The sequence below is a fragment of the Sminthopsis crassicaudata genome, chromosome 2 (assembly GCF_048593235.1).
Source record: "Sminthopsis crassicaudata isolate SCR6 chromosome 2, ASM4859323v1, whole genome shotgun sequence".
Classification (NCBI taxonomy): Eukaryota; Metazoa; Chordata; class Mammalia; order Dasyuromorphia; family Dasyuridae; genus Sminthopsis; species Sminthopsis crassicaudata.
In genome coordinates, this window is record NC_133618.1 from 272,787,918 (window position 1) to 272,809,604 (window position 21,687).

Below are 21,687 nucleotides of genomic sequence, written 5' to 3' on the forward strand. Positions count from 1 at the left end.
GAATGGCAGAATGTTAAAGAATTCTAGTATAAAACACTTCTGTGTAGTAAATACAAAGTAGATAGAAAGACATTAAAATAGCAGACTGTAGGAACAATATTGGACAAGAAAACAAGTGAGGTGAAAGACAGGGGCATACACTGGAAATTATGACAAAGACAAAGAAATGATTTGGTTTTATTATAAAGATATAGAATATGGAAGGATAAGAAATATAAGACTGTGTCTGTAAAGTTCAGAATCTTGGGAAGATCAGACTGATGGTAGAAGCTCCACAAGAAAGGAAGAATAGGTATGATTCATGAGGTATCTAGAAAATAAGGAGGATTGGAAAAAAAAGGACAATAAAAAGCTTAGTTGTCTTGAAAGATAAAACTGAACCAGATATTGAATAAAGACATCTAATTTTGAATACTGGCTCCATTATTTATTAACTATGTAATCTTAGGCAAGTCAACTTCTAGGTCTCAGTTTTCTCCTTTTAAAAAACAGAAAAAAAATACTGTAATCATAAAACATCACATAAATGTGAAGGTTAATTATCCTGACTATCACTGAAGGTTATATAGTTAAATGGGTAACTGTATGTGCAATGGACAAAGTACTGGGCGTAGACTCATCTTCCCAAATTCAAATATGGCCTCAGACACTTCTTAGCTATGTGACCTGGGGCAAATCACAACCCTGTTTATGTCAGTTTCTTCAGCTATAAAATGAGCTGGAGAAGGAACTGACAAACCACTTCAGTACCTCTATCAAAAACACCCCAAATAGGATCACAGAGAGTCAAACACTAGAGAAAAAACTCAACAACAACAGCAACAGCTACAAGGAGATGATAAGATCTAAGTAGTGATTCTATCCCTTTAACAGAATGGAATTGAAAGTTTAGGAAATGCGTGGTCAATGTAAGAAGGTTTGTCATTATCACTATTAAAATCCCTGAAAATGGCAGGGAATAAAATCACTGAGGAAATTGAGTAAATAATCTGAGGATAGGGAGATGAGAACAACAAAGATATGGGAAAGAGATATAATTAGAAGAAAGAAAAGTTATTTAGCAGTAATAGTAAATGATCTGGAAATGGCAGTTAAAATAAAGAATTTATCAGTCCTGTTGGTCCCAGAAATGTATGTTTTTGGAAAGGAAAGAGAGAAAGAAAGAGATAAAACAATAGCAGAAATAGACTCCAAGGGAAAGGCTTGAAAGGGAGCTAGTATTTTTTTTTTTTTTCTGAAACACAAGTCTGGGAAATGGAAAAGAAGGTACAAGAGCAAAGATGTAATATGGAATCATCTTTGATGAGTCCATTAATACCTTTATAGCATTAGTACCTTAGACATCCTAAATCAGTTCAAATTCCAGGAGCTAGGGAACTCTTCTTTCATCAGCAAAATGAGAATAAGCTCTGTAAAGACCTCTCAGGGTTGCTGTGAGGCTCAAATGATAAAGTATATAAAGTACTTGTTATTAATTACTGTTATATTATTATTTTATTATTATTATTACTATTCCTATGTGTTGCCCTTAACAGTGTAAACAGATCTAGGTGGATTGCAGTATAAGCTGCAGCTAACTAAAACAATTCCAAATATTTAAACTTAAACTACATTGGGTCATTGAAATAAGGTTTTACAATTTTTCATTCTTCCCATACTGGAAATCAGACAATAAATATAAACAGAGTGTTCACTATGTACAAGGCCTAAAGTAATTATTTTGGCCCCATGGGGTACTCTAACTCACACTGCTAACAAGTTCCTCTCTTTTGACATTTTTGGTAATGAGATCAGGAAATATAAAGAAAATGTCTGAATGAATAGTTTAATACATATCTATTCTAACAGCTTATACAGAGATCCTGAGATTAAAAAATATTCCATATTGACGTTTGAAGAATAAGACAAGCTCATGTTATGGAATTTCTAACACCTGTTCTATTCTCTTTTGCTCCAAGCCCCAGAGAAAATATACTAGGCATTAAATAAAAATGAATGACTAGTCTTATCAAATTCAACACGTATTATCATTTCTTCTCCCTACATCTTTCTAACTTGAAAATTATATAAATGAATCCTTTAAATAATATTCCTAAGAGCAAATAATTAAAAGCTACATTTATCAGTCCCAGTTTTACACTAGTAGCATTCACCAAGATGTTTCTTAAAAAGAATTTGATATGGAAATCATTCAGTATTGCTCAATTAGACTTTAAGGAGGTCAAACTTGAAAGAAACTGATATATTTAGGAACATTTAGGCATCAAGAAATAATGGTGAAAAATGGAAGTTCTCATACCTTCCCTTCAGGTTTTCAAGTTCTCTGTGATGCAGCATGCTCCTCACATGTTCATCCATTTCCTTGAAGATTAAAGAATGTTATATTAATATGTTATATATTAATATAATATATAAGAATATAATTTATTCTTAAAAAATCATTCTTCTACTCCTACAAGCAACAAAGAATTCTTCTGCTGCAAAAAGGGAAGAAAATCATAACACTCAAGTCAATTCACTATTATTAAAATTCTGGCATTTCCCAGATTTACAATTCATATATCAAAAGAATTTGATTTCATCAATGTATTTCCACCCACACATTAAAAATACTTTTATTCCTTCAGAGGTAATTTCACAATCTATTGTTTAAAAAAAAAAAAAAATCATCAGCAATGTGGTAATGAGTCTCTCAAAAATTAACCAGACTGGTCCTTACAGGCCATCTTTGTCATGGGACCTGTGGATTAAGCTTTTCCAATTTGGCAGGATTTATCTGAATTTATAATCTGGTGGTATCCAGGGTCACCTCTAATCAGAGGCTATAAATGTTAAAAGTTTCATTTTTCCCCTAATAAGTAATAAAACTAATTACAGACCACAAAGGAAAAATTATATTGAGAAGCCAATTATAATGGAAAGAAAGGACTTAAGACATATATTATTTATTTTATTTTCAAAATTTGAATTATTTGGCTTTGGTGAGTGATTTGGGAATACTGTTACTACATGCCAAACAAACAAAAAATAAAAGCTTATCTTCCTATTTGTCCACAAAAATGTCATTATAAATACTTATGTATAATGAAAAACATATAAAATATAAGATTATTCACTGTAGAGAATTTGCCATAACCTTAATTATGAGCATAAGACCTGAGGTTCCCATCCCTGGAAGTCCCCAAGAACCTGTCAGGGATCCTACAAGGTCAAAACCATCCTCAAAAAATACTAAGATTTTTGGTTTCTAATGCAGTATATATCTACAGTTATAACCAACAGAAATAGAAGCTGTTTGGGATCCTTGATAAATTTTTTTTTAAAGTGTGGATGCTGAGACGAAAAAGTCTGAAAACCATTGTTTTGCCATCTGGAAAAAGAGAGAAATTGTTTTGTCACATAACATTCTGATTTTCACTTGTAGTGAAATCAGAAATCAAAAATAAATGTTTACAAATGTATAAAATAAACTAATATAAATTTGTTAAGAGTTTACAACTATGTCTGATTTTGACAATCTATATAGGAAATCATTAATTAAGAAAGTATACCAGGGGGGCAGCTAGGTGGTATAGTGGATAGAGTACCAGCTCTAAAATCAGGAGGACCTGAGTTCAAATTTGACCTCAGACACTTAATACTTCTTAGCTGTGTGACTCTGGGCAAGTCACTTAAACCCCAATTGCCTCAGCCAAAAAAAAAAAAAAAAAAAAAATATATATATATATATATATATATATATATATATATATAAAACATATCACATTAACATAGAGGTAGAATGATATAATTATGTTTTTAAAACAGTTTGAAAATATTCATGGCTCAATAAGTCACAACCACTCTCCAGAGTGGACTAGAATCACTCTCCTTTCTTTCCTTATTCTCCCCCAAAATGGGGCAAAAAAATCCAAAAAAAAAAAAAAAAAAAAAAAAATTCAACTTTTTATATTTTAAAAGAAAAAGAATTGAATGCAGAGTAAAATGTTTTGGGCACATGCAGTTAGTGTGTCTAAACACTAATATCTAGCACTGTTCTGTTTCCCTCTAGAGCTACCTTTACTTCCCCATCTAACTAATCTTAATTCACTTGTATTATCTACTGGCCTGATTTAAATGTTCAATAGCTTGCTGTGGCCAAGATAAATAAACTCCATCCTGCAAGTTAATTTTATAAGACCTCTGACCAAATATCAAGAGGTAAGAGCTACATGTTTAGAGGTGAGAAAATGCAAAAAGTGGCAATATGGTTAATACCAAAGCATCCCAGAATCACAAAATATAAAAAGAGCAAGTTTTATTTGAATCAATCTCTTCAATTTATAGATATAGAAACTCTGAAATATAAAAAGTGATTTGTCCAGGGAAATACCAGTTAGCAAAATAAGAATAGCCCTTAAGTCAGCTTTTACTCCAAAACCAAAACTATTTCTAAGGCATAAATATACCAATGTACATGTCCCTGTTTATTCATCTATTTCATTAATTCTTCCATTTCCCTGTCCCTTCATTGTATCTAAATTATGTATAGATATTTGTTGTGTTTATTGTATTATATTTATTCTAACTTTGTACATCTTATTCATAATTTTTTAAATATACATTATCTGGTTCTTGAATTACAATGGCCAGAGAATTGCTATTCAGTAACTAACTTCCAAGTGCCTAGGCTGTTCCTTGAATGGCAGATACGTTTCCTGAAAGGATTTAACACTAATTATAACATGTAAGAGTTCAAACTTCAAGTACCTATAGTCACCTCTAAGCCAAGAGACACAATTCTTAATATATATGCACAATACATATATGTATGTGTAAAATCTATATATACAGGTATTTATATATACATATGTATACATATATTTTTTTGTTGTTGTTGTAGGTATTAACGGTATTAATTCCTCCATTTTATATTTGAGGAACCAAAGACTTTTTTAAAATAACTTTTTATATACAAAACATGTGCATGAATAATTTTTCAATATTGACCCTTGCAGAAACTTCTGTTTCAACTTTTACCCTCCTTCCCTCCAACCCTTCCCTTAGATGGCAGGTAGTCCCATACATGTTAAACATCTCTCTCTCTCTCTCTCTCTCTCTCTCTCTCTCTCTCTCTCTCTCTCTCTCTATATATATATATATATATATATATATATATATATATATCTCTTTAAAATCTTTCCCCACAAAACTTTTATATACCTCAATTAATTTTGCAATGATTTAGAAGAGAAGCAGGATTCATTATTAGATTGTTCTAAATTCTTCATTTAACCTGAAAATAGGAGGCTTTTTCTACTGACTCTCTAGCTAACTTTCTATCTCCTACTCTCTAAACAAACTGAATTTTTAGACAGGCCTGTTTTTTTTTAAATGTCCCTCATCATATACTATACTCTTTTGCTCACACTATCCTTCCTCTCCTTAGTTATCCTCTCTTCTTTTACAAAACTAGCTAATTTCCATTTCTAGGTATCAAAAGCACTTAAATGGAAAATATATGCATATACATACAATAACTGAAAATGCTAAACCTCAAAAATTAAGATTCTTATTCTTACCTTTTTTGAGCTGTATACAGTATGACACAATATACATTTTCGTTCTCGTACCATAGTGACTGGAGCAGAAGACTTCAAAACTTGCCTGCAATAAAGAAATAACCATCAGTACTCCTTTCACATTAATGATTTTTTTAGATAACTCAAGTAACATCATATATTACCAGATGCAAGATAAACCAAGCAGAGAAAAAATTTCCTGTCTCTGAGACTGGCAATTCCCTCAAGTATATACTTCTCCCTCCCTGATCCAAGGGTGTCTTTTACAGGAATACCTCTCCCTCCAATTCCCTCATCCTCTCTTTCCACTGTAGAGGTCCTCAATATAGTCACTCCATGGGGATGTGAGAAAACTGGGATACTAATACATTGTTGGTGGAGTTGTGAAAGAATCCAACCATTCTGGAGAGCAATTTGGAACTATGCCCAAAAAGTTATCAAACTGTGCATACCCTTTGATCCAGCAGTGCTGCTATTGGGCTTATATCCCAAAGAAATACTGAGGAGGGGAAAGGGACCTGTATGTGCCAAAATGTTTGTGGCAGCTCTTTTTGTAGTGGCTAGAAACTGGAAGATGAATGGATGTCCATCAATTGGAGAATTGTTGGGTAAATTATGGTATATGAAGGTTATGGAATATTATTGCTCTGAAAGAAATGACCAGCAGGAGGAATACAGAAAGGCTTGGAGAGACTTGCATGAACTGATGCTGAGTGAAATGAGCAGAACCAGAAGATCATTATACACTTCAACAACAATACTGTATGAAGATGTATTCTGATGGAAGTAGATATCTTCAACATAAAGATCCAACTCACTTCCAGTTGATCAATGATGGACAGAGACAACTACACCCAGAGAAGGAACACTGGGAAGTGAATGTAAATTGTTAGACTACTGTCTATTTACCCAGGTTACTTATACCTTCAGAATCTAATACTTAATGTGCAACAAAAAAAATGGTATTTACACACACACACACACACACACAAACACATATATATAGTCCCTCCATTTCTTTTCCTCACCACAATCCAAGTCTCCTGGGAAATGGATTTCAATGGTTCATTAAAAAGAAGTAATTTCCCTTTAAGGCTTAACCTCTCAGATTGGGTAAGAAACATAACAAGATAATGATAAATGTTGAAGGAGATGTGGAAAAACTGCAACATTAATGCATTGTTGGTGGAGTTCTGAAATTTTGATCTAATCATTCTGGGGAGCAATATGGAACTATGCCCAAAGGACTATCAAATTGTGCATACCCTTTGATCTAGCAGTGTCTCTACTGGGTCTATATCCCAAAGAGATCACAAAAAAGGGAAAAGGACTTGTGTAAAAAAAAAAATTAATAATAATAATAATAAAATAAATTAAAAAGTTTGTATCAGCCCTTTTTGTAGTGACAAGGAACTGAAAATTGAGTGGATGCCCATCAGCTGGAGAATGGCTGAACAAATTATGGTGTATGAATTTAACGGAATACTATTATTCTAGAAGAAACAATCAGCAAGCTGATTTTTGAAAGGTCTGGAACTAGTTATATGAACTGATGTTGAATGAAGTAAGCAGAAACAAGAGAACATTGTACAAGATTATGAGATGATCAACTGTCATAGATCTAGCTATTTTCAACAATGAGATAATTTAAAATCACCATTGAAAGGCAATTCTAATAGACTTAGGATGGAAAGTGCCAACTGCATCAAGAAACAAAAAAGAACTATGGAAACTGAAGGTGATAAGTTTTTTGTGTTTTTTTCTTTCTTTCTTATGGTTTTTTCCTTTTTGATCTGATTTTTCTTGCACTGCATGATGAATGTAGAAATGTTTAAAAGAACTGCACATATTTAACCTATATCAAATTGCTTGCTGTCTTAGGGAGGGGAGAAAGGAGAAAAATTTGAAACAAAGTTTTGCAAAGGTGAATGTTGAAAACTATCTTTGCATATGTTGAGGAAAAATAAAATACCATTTAAAAAACATTATTAGATTTAGGGGAAAAAAGATGAGCAGGCTAATTAAAGAAAAGCCCAGAAAAACTTATATGAACTGATGCTGAATAAAGTAAGCAGAACCAAGAGAACACATACACAGTAACAAGATTATGAGATGATCAACTGTGATGGACTTGACTCTTTGCAGTAATTCAAAGCAATTCCAATACACTTGAGATGGAAAATGCCACTCACATCCAAAAACAGAACTATATAGACTGAATGTGAATCAAAGCATAGTATTTTCAACTTTTTGTTTGTTTTTTTCTTTCTCATGGTTTTCCGCCTCTTTTGATTTGATTTTTTCTTGTGCAGCACGACAAATATGGAAATATGTTTAGAATTATTACATATGTTTAACCTGTATTGGATTGCTTCCTGTCTTGGGGGAGAAAGAGAAGAAAAATTTGAAACACAAAGTTTAAAAAAAAATAAATAAATAAAATAAAAATGCTGAAAACTATACATGTATTTGGAAAAACAATACTATCAAAATGTTTTTAAAATGCAGTTTTTTTCATGAAAACAACATAGTATAGTACAAAGAGCACTAGATTTAGAATCAAGACTGGATTTAGAACCAAAAGTATATAGTTTTCAGCATTCTTTTTTTTTTTTTAATGTGTGTGCAATCACTCCTTCACGTACATTCACATTCACTATATCTATTACAGCACATGGCAGAGGCTCAATAATTGTCTGCTAAATTAATCACTGTGGCCCTTTGGCTAATGGGAGATTTCTAAAGTAACGCTATTAGTTTCATCTAGTTACAATGTAGCTCTATTTTACCTCTAAGGATAAAATATGCTGAAGAAAAATAAACTGCTTTAGGCTGTTCTGTCTCCATCATAATTGATGGAAGCATTAAAAAAAAAAAAAGCATTTATTCATTCAACAACTATTTCATAATATATTAATTTCTAAATAAAACTCTAACATGGGGCCCATAAACTTGTTTTGTAAATATTGTTATAGCTATTTCAATACAATCAGTTTTTAAAACATATATTAGATTGCTTGCCATCTAGGGGAGAAGGTGGGGAAAAGGGGAAAATCTGAAACATAAGGCTATGCAAGGGTCAATATTGAAAAATGCATGTTTTGAAAATAAAAAGTTTTTAAAATTTAAAAAAAAATGCAATTAGCTTCTTCATTATCTTTTATATTTGGTTTCATGTGTTTACAAAAATTCTGAAAGGGTATCCATAGACTTCATTAGACTTCCAAAGGAGTCTATGATACCGAAAAAAAAAAAAAAAAAAAAAGTTAAGAACACCTGATCTAGCCCAACTCTTCATTTTACAGAGAAAATAAAGCCCAGAAAAGATCAATGACAGGTAAGTGGCAGAGACAGAAGTTAAACATAAATCTGATTGTTATTTTAGCACAACAAAAGAATGCTGATAAACTAAAGAAAAAATAGGCTTAAATGATATCCCAAAGGGACCCTGGAAACATTAGCAGTGTATTTGATAAGATCTGTAGACAACAGGATAAGCTCAAAGATGGCTTAGAGAAACATTATTTCAAAAGCAAAAGAGAAACTTATTATCTATATAGTAGATAGTAAATATACTATCTATATCAAACATTACAATATTTACATGCCTATGACTAATATTATAGTGAAACACAGTACACTAAAGAGCATATATTCATTTTACACTGCAGGTGTGTAATGCTGCAAATTATCCAACTCATATTGGATGATTTTGTATAGTTCTTTTCTTTGCCAAATACTTTCTCCTACCTAAGGATGAGAGAGTAAACAGCTGCTACTTCATGTCCACTAAAACCATCTTGTATAACTGTGCATACCCTTTGACCCAGCATTGCTGTTATTAGGATTATATCCCAAAGAAATACTAAAGAGGGGAAAGGGACCTGTATGTGCCAAAATGTTTGTGGCAGCTCTTTTTGTTGTAGCTAGAAACTGGAAGTTGAATGGATGTCCATCAATTGGAGAATGATTGGGTAAATTATGGTACATGAAGGTTATGGAATATTATTGCTCTGTAAGAAATGACCAGCAGGAGGAATACAGAGAGGCTTGGAGAGACTTACATCAACTGTTGCTGAGTGAAATGAGCAGAACCAGAAGATCACTATACACTTCAACAACAATACTGTATGAGGATGTATTCTGATGGAAGTGGAAATCTTTCAACATAAAGAAGATCCAACTCACTTCCAGTTGATCAATGATGGACAGAAATAACTACACCCAGAGAAGGAACACTGGGAAGTGAATGTAAATTGTTAGCACTACTCTCTATCTACCCAGGTTACTTATACCTTTGGAAGCTAATAATTAATGTGCAACAAGAAAATGGTATTTACACACATATATTGTATCTAGGTTATATTGTAACACATGTAAAATGTATGGGATTGCCTGTCATCGGGGGGAGGGAGTGGAGGGAGGGAGGGGAAAATTTGGAAAAATGAATAAAAAAATAAAATAAAATAAAAAACCATCTTGTATTTATTTTGTATTAACTTATTTGTTTGCATATTGAATTTTAAATATTGCATTAAAAATGTAAAAGCCATTCTTAGTTCATGGGCCATACAAAAACAAACAGCAAGCTGGATTTGGCCCATTTGCAGATCCCTGTCCTAAGGAAATAAAGGGCATTCTAGAAAACATGGCTACATACTTTTCAAGGCTCAAAATGATGATATATAAATGAAATAGTAAAATAATAGAAGAAAATCCAGAATGAGACATAAATAAGGAAGTTGGTTTTAAGTCAAGGTCCGTTTTGGTTTAAGACTCTTAAGAACCATAAAAAGTACATATTAAACATATTAAAATATATAAAGACATCATGTATGGGACTCCTTTGGTGCTGAGGAAATACACAACTGAAATTAAGCAAGTAGTTATACTCCCTTTTAAATGTTAAAATAATCCACAGACTTTTTTTTTGCCTTTCCACATATTACAATTTTCTTAGGAAGACTACTAAATTTAAAAATCTAAAACATAGGGAATATAACTGCATAAAACAAAATTGGAATGAGGTAAAATCTTTTGAAATAAGATTTATTAGCAGATCTTTGAACAGGTTTTTTTATTTTCCTCTCCTTTCCTATTCTCACTTTTTACCTTTTTAAAAACCTTGATAATGTGGCTAGATATTTATAATTTTTATATTTTTGCTTGCCACCTATTTTTACTTCTTTGTTAATTCGTAATTTGTTAGTCAACAGTTTAATAAGCATGTGGTGCTAAGCATGGGGAATAAAAAGAAGGCAAAAACAGGTTTTTGAACATAGAGTTCCAGTAACAACTCCCAAGCCAACCCATTCCACTTTGGGACAGTCCTAAATATTGAAAATTTTTTTCTTTACTGGAAAGCAAAATTTGTCTATCTAAAACATCTACCTGTAGAATATAGTTTTACTTTGTGGGAAGAAGCAAAACAATAATCTAAACCTTCTTTCACTTAGACCTTTCAAGTATAAGACAGCAATTATGTCCTCACTAAACCTTTTCCCCAGGTTTTACATCCTGTTTCTTCACCTAAACTTTATAAAGCACAGTCTTAAGAGCCTTCAGCATTCACCTCTTCTGGCTGCTCTCCAAGTTCCTGAATGTGTATCTTAAAATGTCTGTCCAGAATGATTCAATGAGAGGAAGGGAAGAGGTATTCAAAATAAGAATGGTGTAAAGGTATATGATATTAAGAAATATAAAAGAATGTTGATAAAATAAAAGGTAATATAATGCCCAGAAATGAACCCGTAAGAAAAGATAATGCAAGACTATTATTATCAACTAAAATTCTGAATATGCCTCTTTACATTAGATTACTTAACTGAAGTAAGTTAACTTGCTGACTCAAGTTGAGCTTATTAAAAACTCCAGTATTTTTCAGACAAATTTATTGCCACTTTCCTGATCTTGCACTGTTCTTCAAGTTGACTATTTTAAGTCAAATTTAGAACTTTACATTTATCTATATTAAATTTTTCATTTTATATACACACACACACACAGACTTGTCTTTTGAGACCTTTTTGAATCTTATCATCCAAGCAATCCTTAATTAACCCCCCAGCTTTTTTTCATCCAAATCAAACTTGTAATTCACAAGAACTTCCTCATTATTAGGACAGTTAAGAATATATATAGATAGAGGAATAAGTATAAGTTGAACATAAACGGATAAAATCTAAAAACATAAAATTTTAAAAATAGATGAAAGAGGAATGTACTAAGAGGAAGGGAAATAAAGAGATGAGATGGAAGGATGTAAATGATTGCCACAAAAAAAGGCAAGAAAAAGCTTTTACGGTGGGAAGGGAGGAGAAGGGGAGTGAGTGAACTTTACTCTAATCAAAAATAGCATAGATACTTCAACTGGGTATTTAAACCTTTTATCCTGCAGAAAAGGAAAGGAGGGTGAAAAAGAGGGCATATTGGGAGGTAGTAGTCAGAAGTAAAACACTTTTGAGGAGGGAACAGAATGAAAGGAGAGAGAATAGCTAAAAGGGAAAGGAGGAATAGCTGGAAAGAGTAATTTTGAAGCAAGTTTCTGTGATAAAGGTCTCATTTCTCAAACATAAAAAAGACAAATTTATTAATAAAATTAAGATCCAATCCCCAATTAATAAATGATCAAAAGATATGAACTTTTCAGATTAAGTAATCAAGCTATTTATAGCTATATTAAAAAACACTTCAATTCAGCTGCAAATCTGATAAGCATTTAGATTTAAATTATTGACAAAAAAAAAAAATCTTCCCAGGACCAAGAAAAAATCCCTAGGCATTTTACTAAAAATTTCTTTCCAAGTTACTAATTACAAGAAAACCAAAGTAAGAAAACAAGGAAAATGATGGGAAAGCTATCTATCTAATAAAAAAGACAAAAAAGGGAATAAAAGCATAGCTCCTAGGGGTCATTTAGCATAGGGATAATTATATATATATATATATGTATGTGTGTGTGTGTACACACACACAAAAAAAATCTCATAAATGCTGGCAGCAAGCTGAGGCTTGGGCCTAATTCAAATGAAACCTCATTTCCCACTCTTGACGATGGGCAAGTTACAATCTATTTGCTTCAGTTCTTTGGACTGTAAAAAACCTATAGTAAAACCTACCTGGGGTTGTAGTGAAGAACAGATGAGATAATAAGCACTTAGCAAAGTGTCTGGCACATAGTAGGCACAATAGAGACCATTAGCTATCATTATCTATAAGCAGGCCAAAGGTATCATGTTACAAAAATGTAAAATAAGTATCATAATAATCCCATGAAATAGCTAAATGGTGCTCATTGTTTACAATGAATTGTAAATACATTGTTTACATTAAAAGATAGGTAGTCCTAATTTCCATCTAGTTAAAATTAATGTCTTGAGTCCTGGTCTGCCCCCAAAACAGTCTGTAGATAGATTTTAGGGAGTTCATGAACTTGAATGGGGAAAAAAAAAAAAAAAAAAAAAAAAAATCACATCTTTTTATAAATATAATTATAGCTATAGATATGCATATCTACATATTTATAGATATACACACACATATAATTAAATATAATTTTACAAAGATTATGGAAGGATAGAAGGAAGGACTTATTAACTGCCTACTATGTGTCAGGAACTTTGCTAAGTCTTAAAAACCCCAGAAGATAAATACTGTTATTAATCCTATTTTAAACTTGAATAACATGTGGAAGCCAAGGAAAATTTAAAGGCTTCTTAGTGTCACTAAACTTAGGTTTCTGGGGCCACATTTGAACTTAGGTCTTCCTAGTTGCAGGCCTAGAATTCCCACTAAGTTTAGTAGTCCTAAATTGGGTTTATTACATTTGTTTTGAGATTAAATTTTTTGTCTGCTAAACAGCAAACATTAAAATATAAATTCAAATCTAAATAGTATGAAATGTTCAAAATAATCCCAACCATTATACAAAGATACAATATTCAGAATTTGTTTTGTCTCACAGGAAAAGATCTCCTAATTATAAAAAAAAAAAAATTTACAGTAGTAATTTTTATTATAGGAAAGAACTGAAAACAAAGTGGGTACCTATCAAATGGGAACTGGCCAAACAAACTGGCCCAGGAATGCAGAGTAATAGTATTGTGCAGTGAAAAAAAGATGAATAGGAAAACAATTTACATAATAAGTAAACAATGTAAAAAAAAAAAAAAAAAAAAAACTTTGAAAGACTTCAGAAAACTTATAATGAATCACAGTATACTTCCTGAGTCTTGGCAGAGAGGTGATACTATAAAAATGAAGAATGAAACATTTACATATATGGCCAATACATTGCTGTGTACCAAGTGAGAGCTTGGGTCAAGGGAGAGAAAATAGAAATAAAAATGAAGGAACAAAATAACTTTAAAAATACAAAGAAAAAAACAAAAAGGTCAGAGAAAATGTGCTAAATTTAAAGAGAAATCTTATCTTTAAATTGATGTTCAGTTTCATATGCAATCCTTTTTCATTCTTTGCATATTTAAATACTTGTGCTGGATAGTAAATAAATAATAAAAATTAAAATTAAATTAAAAATTAATTGCTTTGTTATGTCATGTAGTTAATAAGTCTACCACTTTTCCTTGTTTCTTCCACAGGCATAATTGGCATAATGTCTTAATAGGTTATACACAAACAAGAGGAAAAGACTTTGGTAATTTGTCCCACACAAAGTGGTGAGATGCCTTTTTTTGGTGGATAGTGTTGAGTAGTAGTGAGGTAGAGAAATGAGAACTGAAAACAGAGCTGAAGCTAGTCAGTTCTGGTCAAATTACTTTGGTCAAAGGCAATGTGATCAAAAGGCATGCTTATTCCTACTCCAACTGGGTGCAGAACACAAGTTATCCTTTTTTGTGTCATGGACCTTTTGGCAATCTGATGAATGCCAAATGAATTTATACAAAATGTTTGTATAAATGTATAAGGCAATCAACTGTAATGAAATAATCAAAATATTTTTAAAATCAATTTACACATTAAGAAGTCCTAGTACAGGGCTTATATCCCAAAGGGATATTAAAGAAGGGAAAGGGACTTGTATGTGCCAAAATGTTTGTGGCAGCCCTTTTTGTAGTGGCTAGAAACTGGAAATTGAATTGATGCTCATCAATTGGAGAATGGTTGGGTAAATTGTGGCATATGAATGTTATGGAACATTATTGTTCTGTAAGAAATGACCAGCAGGATGAATACAGAAAGACTTGGAGAGACTTACATGAACTGATGCTGAGTGAAATGAGCAGAACCAGGAGATCATTATATACTTTAACAACAATGCTGTATGAGGATATATTCTGATGGAAGTGGATATCTTCAACAAAGAGAAGATCCAATTCAATTCCAATTGATCAATGATGGACACCCAGAAAAGGAACAAGGGGAAATGAATGGACTACTTGCATTTTTGTTTTTCTTCCCAGGTTATTTTTACCTTCTGAATCCAACTTTTCTTGTGCAACAAGAGAACAGTACAGATCTGCACACATATATTGTATCTAAAATATACTTTGACATGTTTAACATTTATGAAACTGCCGGTCATCTAGGGGAGGGAGGGAAGGGAAAAGTTGGAGCAGAAGTGAGTGCAAGGGACAATATTGTAAAAATTACCCAAGCATTTAAAAAAAAAAAAAAAAAAAAAAAAAGTCCTAATACAGAATGATCTGCTGGATAGGGAATCGGAGGACTTGAGTTCAAATCCTGGGATCTGCCATTTACTGTTTTAACTTCTTTGAGCCTCAAAAATGGGTTGGATTAGACGAGCCTTCCAGCTTTAAATCAGTAAGTTATGTGAACTATAATAAAGCACTGTGATATATAACTGGATTCTATTACTATCGAATTGGATTTGTTTTAACACTAGTTCCATAAAATCCAGTATAAAGTCCAGGATTTACTTCTTCAGATCCTTAATGTGCATTAAGATACATATTAGGGAACACAAAGGAGATCTGAAGGTAACTCAAAAAACCGTTCTTGTACCTTAGCGTACTTCTCAGTCATGTTGCCTAGGCTACCCAACTCTCTGACTGGGATTTCTTGACTCCAAAAGATATACTTCTTAAAACTGTAGATGAGGGAAAAGACTTATCAAATCAGCAATGTGATCCAAATAATCTCTATTAAAACTGAACTCTTCTCCTTATTTTAGAACAAATATGGCTCCCCCATACAACAGCTATTCGTACATATGCTTAAATAGTCTATAAGACTCCTTTAGGACAAGAACCTTATCTTGGGCATTTTTAGATCACCCACATTAATTTGCTCATATTATATACTCAAATATATATTATAGAAAAAGACACTTGCTGTGCAAAGATTGCTGGCTTCTAAGTAAAGGTCACTATTAACTTTGAATTTCATCTTACTTCTTTGGGTCTTCATTTCTTCATTTATAAAGGAAGTATGAGCTGTAAAATCAAGTCCCCTTTCCAATGAAAGGATTCTGTCATTAACATCAAATTTCTTATGCTTTGTGAACATATTGCTCAAAATTCTTAAAAATGATTGGAAAAGCTTATATGTAATCCAGATATATTTAACAGAATAAAGAAAAATTAAGGAAAAAACACTAATAATTTCTAGTAATGCTATATGGCAGCAAATGAATATACTTCAATAGCCAAAAAAACCCTAAAATTTCAAGTGATCCAAAGATCAATGGAGATAGATATACCATGGCAAGCACTACAGTATAAAAGATATTTAGAAAAAACAAAATTGAAAAATATAGATCACTCAAGTGCTCATTTGCTCAAAAGATCTAAAGGAAGGCCTCTAGTATTCTCAGTGAATTATTTGGGGAAGATTTATAGGTCAAAAATGAGAATTGGGAATATTTACCTTGATGACATCACTGACCTAGTACTACCAATCATTTATTCCCTTTCTCCCTCAAACTCATACTATTTTAGCTATCCTATTTCCTTACAAAGACTATTAAAAAGCAAGGTTTTTTTGTGTTCAATGAATGTGATTAAATAAGGGTAAATCCATACTTTTTTCCTCTCCATTGGTAAACTTTTGAATTTAGCAGTTAACTAAAAATGCTTGAAAATATAATTTCCAGCAGCTTATTTTTATTCCCTGCAGTACAAAACTCACAAAAAGAAAAGACTGGCCACAAGAAAGTTTTCTACTTATTTTATTTGCCACGGCACCCAATTAGTAGACTGTAACTACTCTGTAACATTCCATGACCTACCAGAACTGGGAGCAAACTGTGGCAATTTTTATTGCCATATCGTTCCGTTTGGATGTTTTAACATAATTATAGAGTTCTGTTTTGTTTTTGCTTCATGTTCCTTTCACATAGCATTTACTATTATAAGGAGAGAAAAAACAGAACCAGAGCTGGAAGGAACTTTAGAGTTCATCTAATCCAAGCCCCTAACTTTACAGAAGAAATAAATATTTTCTAAGTCAAAAACAGTTTAATACTCAATCTTCATTAGTTGAATGAAAAAGCATTTATGGAATGGAAAAAAACAGCTCAGAAATGCCAAGCACAGTGCTAAGCACTAGAATACAAATTCAAATCACAGAGTTTACATTCAAATGGGAAAACAATAGACATAAAGAATTGATAGCCCGGGAGAGGCACAACATAGAATACAAAGATATAGGAAAGTGATCAGGGACACAGGGGTGCAAAGTGAAACTTCCCACCCAGAAACAAAGCCCCACCACGGCCAAGAATGGAGCAAAATCAAAACTTCCTCAAGGTTCCATGCTAAATCAAAAAAAAAAGACGACTGAAAAACTACAAAGAACTGTCTCTATTTAGAAATCCATTACTTTTATAATTTTATTTCACACGTATCTGGTCAAATCTTAGCCAATCTCTTTTGTTTTTAATAAACTTATTTATATTGATTTGTCTTACCAATAAAGTCATTTTAATTCTTGTAATCAGTTTACTAAAGCTTGATGTTTCCCCAATTAGATCTTATGGAAATGCATTTATATGGACATTTCCAAAAAGTGTGATTAAAATATTCCAAGATAAGTATGAAAGCCATTTGCAAAATATTAACCAAAATTACTCCTCGAAAGCCTATTGAGATCCAAAGTAATAGTTTTGGGATCCAGACGTGACAATAGCAACTTGGTGCATAGTGGATTTGGAATTAAAGGACCTGCATCAGAGTCCTAATTCTTGCTTACTTACATCAATCTTTTAGACTCCGGCGCGCGGTAAAATGAGGGAGGTCAGAGTAGATGACCTCTCAGGTCCCTTCCAGGGTGTCATAACCCTAAAGAGCAGATTCCCCTCGTCTAGACTCTATGAGGGAACAGAAGGTCTCTAAAGACCTTCTGGGTTTCCAGAGAAGCAAAAACTTGGGAGTCGTAGGTTTGCCCAAAGCCAACGCTGAGGGGCTGCCCTTCCAGCAATCCCCGAAAAGACCCGAATCTCGGACTCGGGGAAGCCCGGACAGGCCCGTAAACCGGGCCCCGGCTGGGCTGGTGGAGACTAGGAAGCCCCCCCAAAAGGAGCAGGCCCCCAGTCCGCTCCCCCAGCTAGCCCACCCGATCCGAACTGGCCCCTCAGTACTTACACTCGACTTCCTTTACTCCATCGCGCCGCCGGGGCCTTGGCGAGGAGGGCCTCACCACCCCCGGCCCTGGGCTCCAGGTGGGGTCCGGTGGCCCGCTCCCGGACCCTCTCTCCCCGCCGGGGCCCGCAGCTGCCGCGGCCAGCACCTCCACGCATGCGCGACCCGCCTCGCCTGCGCTCGCGCATTTGGTCACCGCTATCCTCTCACTTCGCCTACCAAGTGCTGCCAAAAGCTTTATTTAAAACCTCGAGGATGAACAATGCACAGAGAGGGGCGGGAAGAGGGAGACGACGGCTGAAGGAAGAAGCGTCTACCTGAGGAAAAAAAGATGGGAAGGAAACGAGAGGGAAAGAGCTAGAGTTGCAGAAAAAGCCGTCCTGGGAAGAGCATCCTTCCGTACGAGGCGTCGGATTTCTTTCGGCTGGAGTTTCCCTGAAGAAGAGCCAGTTGTAGGCAAAAGTTTGTTCTCAGCACCTGACCTGCAGCTCTCCCTTCCCAGTCCTCTCCTAGCGCTCCCAGAACTGACTCCGCCCCCCCAGCCCGGCCCGGGTTCCCGGCACTTCGACGTCTTCCCGGGAATTTTTTAGCCCCACCCCACACCTCACTCCACCTTCCCAAAAAAGAAAACCCACGCCCAGCATTTTCTGATCACCTTCAGTTCTTCCATCTCCCATTAAATTACGCGGAATGTACATAATCTATATTTTGTAGCATTTACTTAACTGTGAGGAAGGTTGCTCGCGTAGTGGATGGAGAACTTAGCTTGGAGCCCATAAGACTTGGGATAGAATTCAACCTCTGGACTCTTACAGGTTCGTGACCTTGGGCAAGTACCAAGCAACTCTAATCGGAGATCGACTTTACTAGAATGAATTTTCTCGAAACTAAGGTCTCTACTTCAATTAAATCACCGGACAGACCTTTTTCCTAAATTTACCTGTGAACTTGTAGTGTACCGCGTTCCCCTTCCAGAAGTCTTGAAGAAACGTTTCCAATTAAAGTATTTATGACATCACAAGTCCTCAGCATTCATCCACAGCAGGAAATGCTGTTTGTATTCTGACACCTGAGAGAAAAAGCATGCAAAAAATGATGAATTGCTTTAAAGATTAATTATAGAACTGCAGGCTAAAGATGTCTGGGGAAGAATAACAGCAATTAAATATGCACCTGGGAAACCTAGACAGAATCAAAAATTTTCATCATTGATGATTCATAGGTTCATCAAGTATTTGTTAACTGTTTACTTTTTTTTAAAAGAGTTGGAAATTTAAAGGCAAAAACAAAACAGTTTCATCCCACTAAAAGTTTACCTTCTAGGGGGGAGGGGGAAGAAGTACTCATAAAAGTAAATGCAAAATGCACAGCAAATACAAAGGAATCTAGGATACCAGCAGCTGAGGAATAAAATATCAGCAAAGTTCTCATATAGGAAGTGATTTTTGAGCTGACCACCAAAACAAGCTAGGATACCTGCTTTGGAGAGACAGAGGTGAGGAAGAAGTGTTAGCCTTCTTAGTAATAAGTTGTATCATCCACTAATTTTAAATGCCTCACAGTACTTCAGTTAATCACAAGGCACATGCCTTTCATGTATCAGGTACTGTGCTATGTGTTTGGAATACAAAGACAAAAATGAAATCTCTGTGTGTGTATACATATACATATATATATATATATATATATATATATATATATATATATATATGTGTGTGTGTGTGTGTGTGTGTGTGTGTGTGTGTGTGTGTACATACATATATATGTACATATGATGAGGTCTAGATTTGGGGTACCTAAATGAAATTAGGGTTTAGTTGAGGTCTAGTGGCAGGTTGGGGTACAGGGAGTCAAATAGAGCTCCCCTGCAACCCCTTTGGATTCAGTGCAAGGATATGGAGTTAAACTCACAGTCCTCATCCTCCTTGTTTTCTGCAATTTGTGATGCTGTTCACCACATCTTCCACTAGGAAACTCCCTTTGTGGCTTCTTTAATAACATTGTTCTCCTTTGGTTCTCTGTATCTGCTTTTTTCTCCTCCCAAATAAAGATACACCAAGTATGGATGCTCCTCAAAGCTTTAACCAAGGCTCTCTTTCCTCTGCATTCCATTGATGATCCCAGCAGTTCCTATGGGCTACCCTTGTGTCAGATCTGCCAAATCTTTGTCTCTTTGTTCCAGCCCTGCTTCATCATCTGCCTTCTGGAGTGCCCCATTGCCATCTCCCATTCAGCTTGTATAAAGCAGTCATCCTCTCTCCTAAATCGAACTATCCTCCAGCTTCCTCGGCCATTCAGGTTCATGACTATTATCAGATCTTCCTTTTATATGTAGTTAGTTGCCTAGATTTGGATTTTTCGGTGGGAAGAGAGTCCTCGGTGCCAGGGGGTAAGGCTGGCATGTTTTGACCTTCTGCCAAGAGAGGACCCCAGCTTGGCTCTTTTATAATGAGAGATTTAGCTAAAGGAGCCTGTGGGTGGAGTCCCAAGTTGGCTCAGATCCTATGGGGGATGAGAGAGCCTGGATATCCTATTGGTATTCAAAAGGGTGCTTTTAATCAGGATTTGTGAATCAAAGGTCCTTGCTTCTTGAATTGATAATGCACCGGCTACAAAGGGTTGGGAATCAAAAAGGAATAAATCAATCTGAAAGGATTAGTTTCTTAAAGTGACCACAACTCTCATCACATATGCACACTAAAATTATGAAGGCAAAGAAAAGACCTTGCTTGAGTTGTCTTGCAGGAAAGTATTCTAGGAGGAAGAAGTGAAAATGGTATGAATTCCAAGGAAGAGAAAAAAACAGTGCAAAATCACAGAAAAGAGATGGAGACATTTATGAGAAAAAATTAGTAATCTAGTTTGAATAGATTGAAATTATTCCCCTGAAAGAAGTAAATGAATAATAAGCTAGAAAAATAGGTTTGGATCAAGCTATGAAAGGTTTAAATATCAAACAGAGTTCATATTTGATTTTAGAAGCAATTAAGAGTCACTGGAGATTATTGAGTAGGAGAGTAACATCATCAGACCAGCATTTTTGGAAAATCATTGTAGTTGTGATGTAAACAATAGAGATTAGAGAGGAGAGATTTTAGACTGGGAGACCAAATAAGTTACTCAATAGTTAAGGTGAGAGTTAATGAGCACTATGTTAGTGAAGAGAAGGAGTACTGTATGAGAAATGTGCAAGTAGAAATGACAAGATGTGGCAAATGATTGGATACAAGGTGACAGAGTGAAGAGTTGAGAATGTCAATGAGATTGTAAACCTGGATAACTGGAAAGACAGTGACACTCTTAACAAAAATAGTAAAGTCCCAAAGATGGGTGATTTGGGGGGATAAAATGAGTTTTATTTTTAGACATATTGAGTTTGAAATACTTCTGAGATGACCAGTATAAAGTATTTAAACATCCAAAATGCAGTCCGTGAAGAAAAAAGATGAGTGACCAGATAAGAGAAGTAAGAGACAAAAAGCCAGAGAAAAGAGCTAGAGAAGAGGTTGACATGAATGTACAATGAGAGATAAATAGAAAATGTATACATATTAAATACAAAGTAA

General features: G+C 34.3%; 1 protein-coding gene across 3 annotated transcripts in view; it reads right to left on the reverse strand.

Annotated features, from left to right (window-relative positions):
• Nucleotides 1-18,375, reverse strand: part of ZNF106 (zinc finger protein 106) — a 73,797-nt gene extending 55,422 nt beyond the window's left edge. For 2 of the 3 annotated variants that reach the window (XM_074289380.1, XM_074289379.1), the window contains exons 1-3: nt 18,125-18,375; nt 5,562-5,646; nt 2,300-2,361 (exon numbers count right to left, since the gene is read on the reverse strand). In XM_074289380.1, coding sequence (XP_074145481.1) covers nt 2,300-2,361; nt 5,562-5,646; nt 18,125-18,309 — 332 coding nt within the window. In that variant the 5' untranslated portion in view covers nt 18,310-18,375. The remainder of the gene's footprint in view (nt 1-2,299; nt 2,362-5,561; nt 5,647-18,124) is intronic. The other variant, XM_074289378.1, reaches the window with a different exon arrangement.
• Between the last annotated feature and the right edge of the window lie 3,312 nt (nt 18,376-21,687).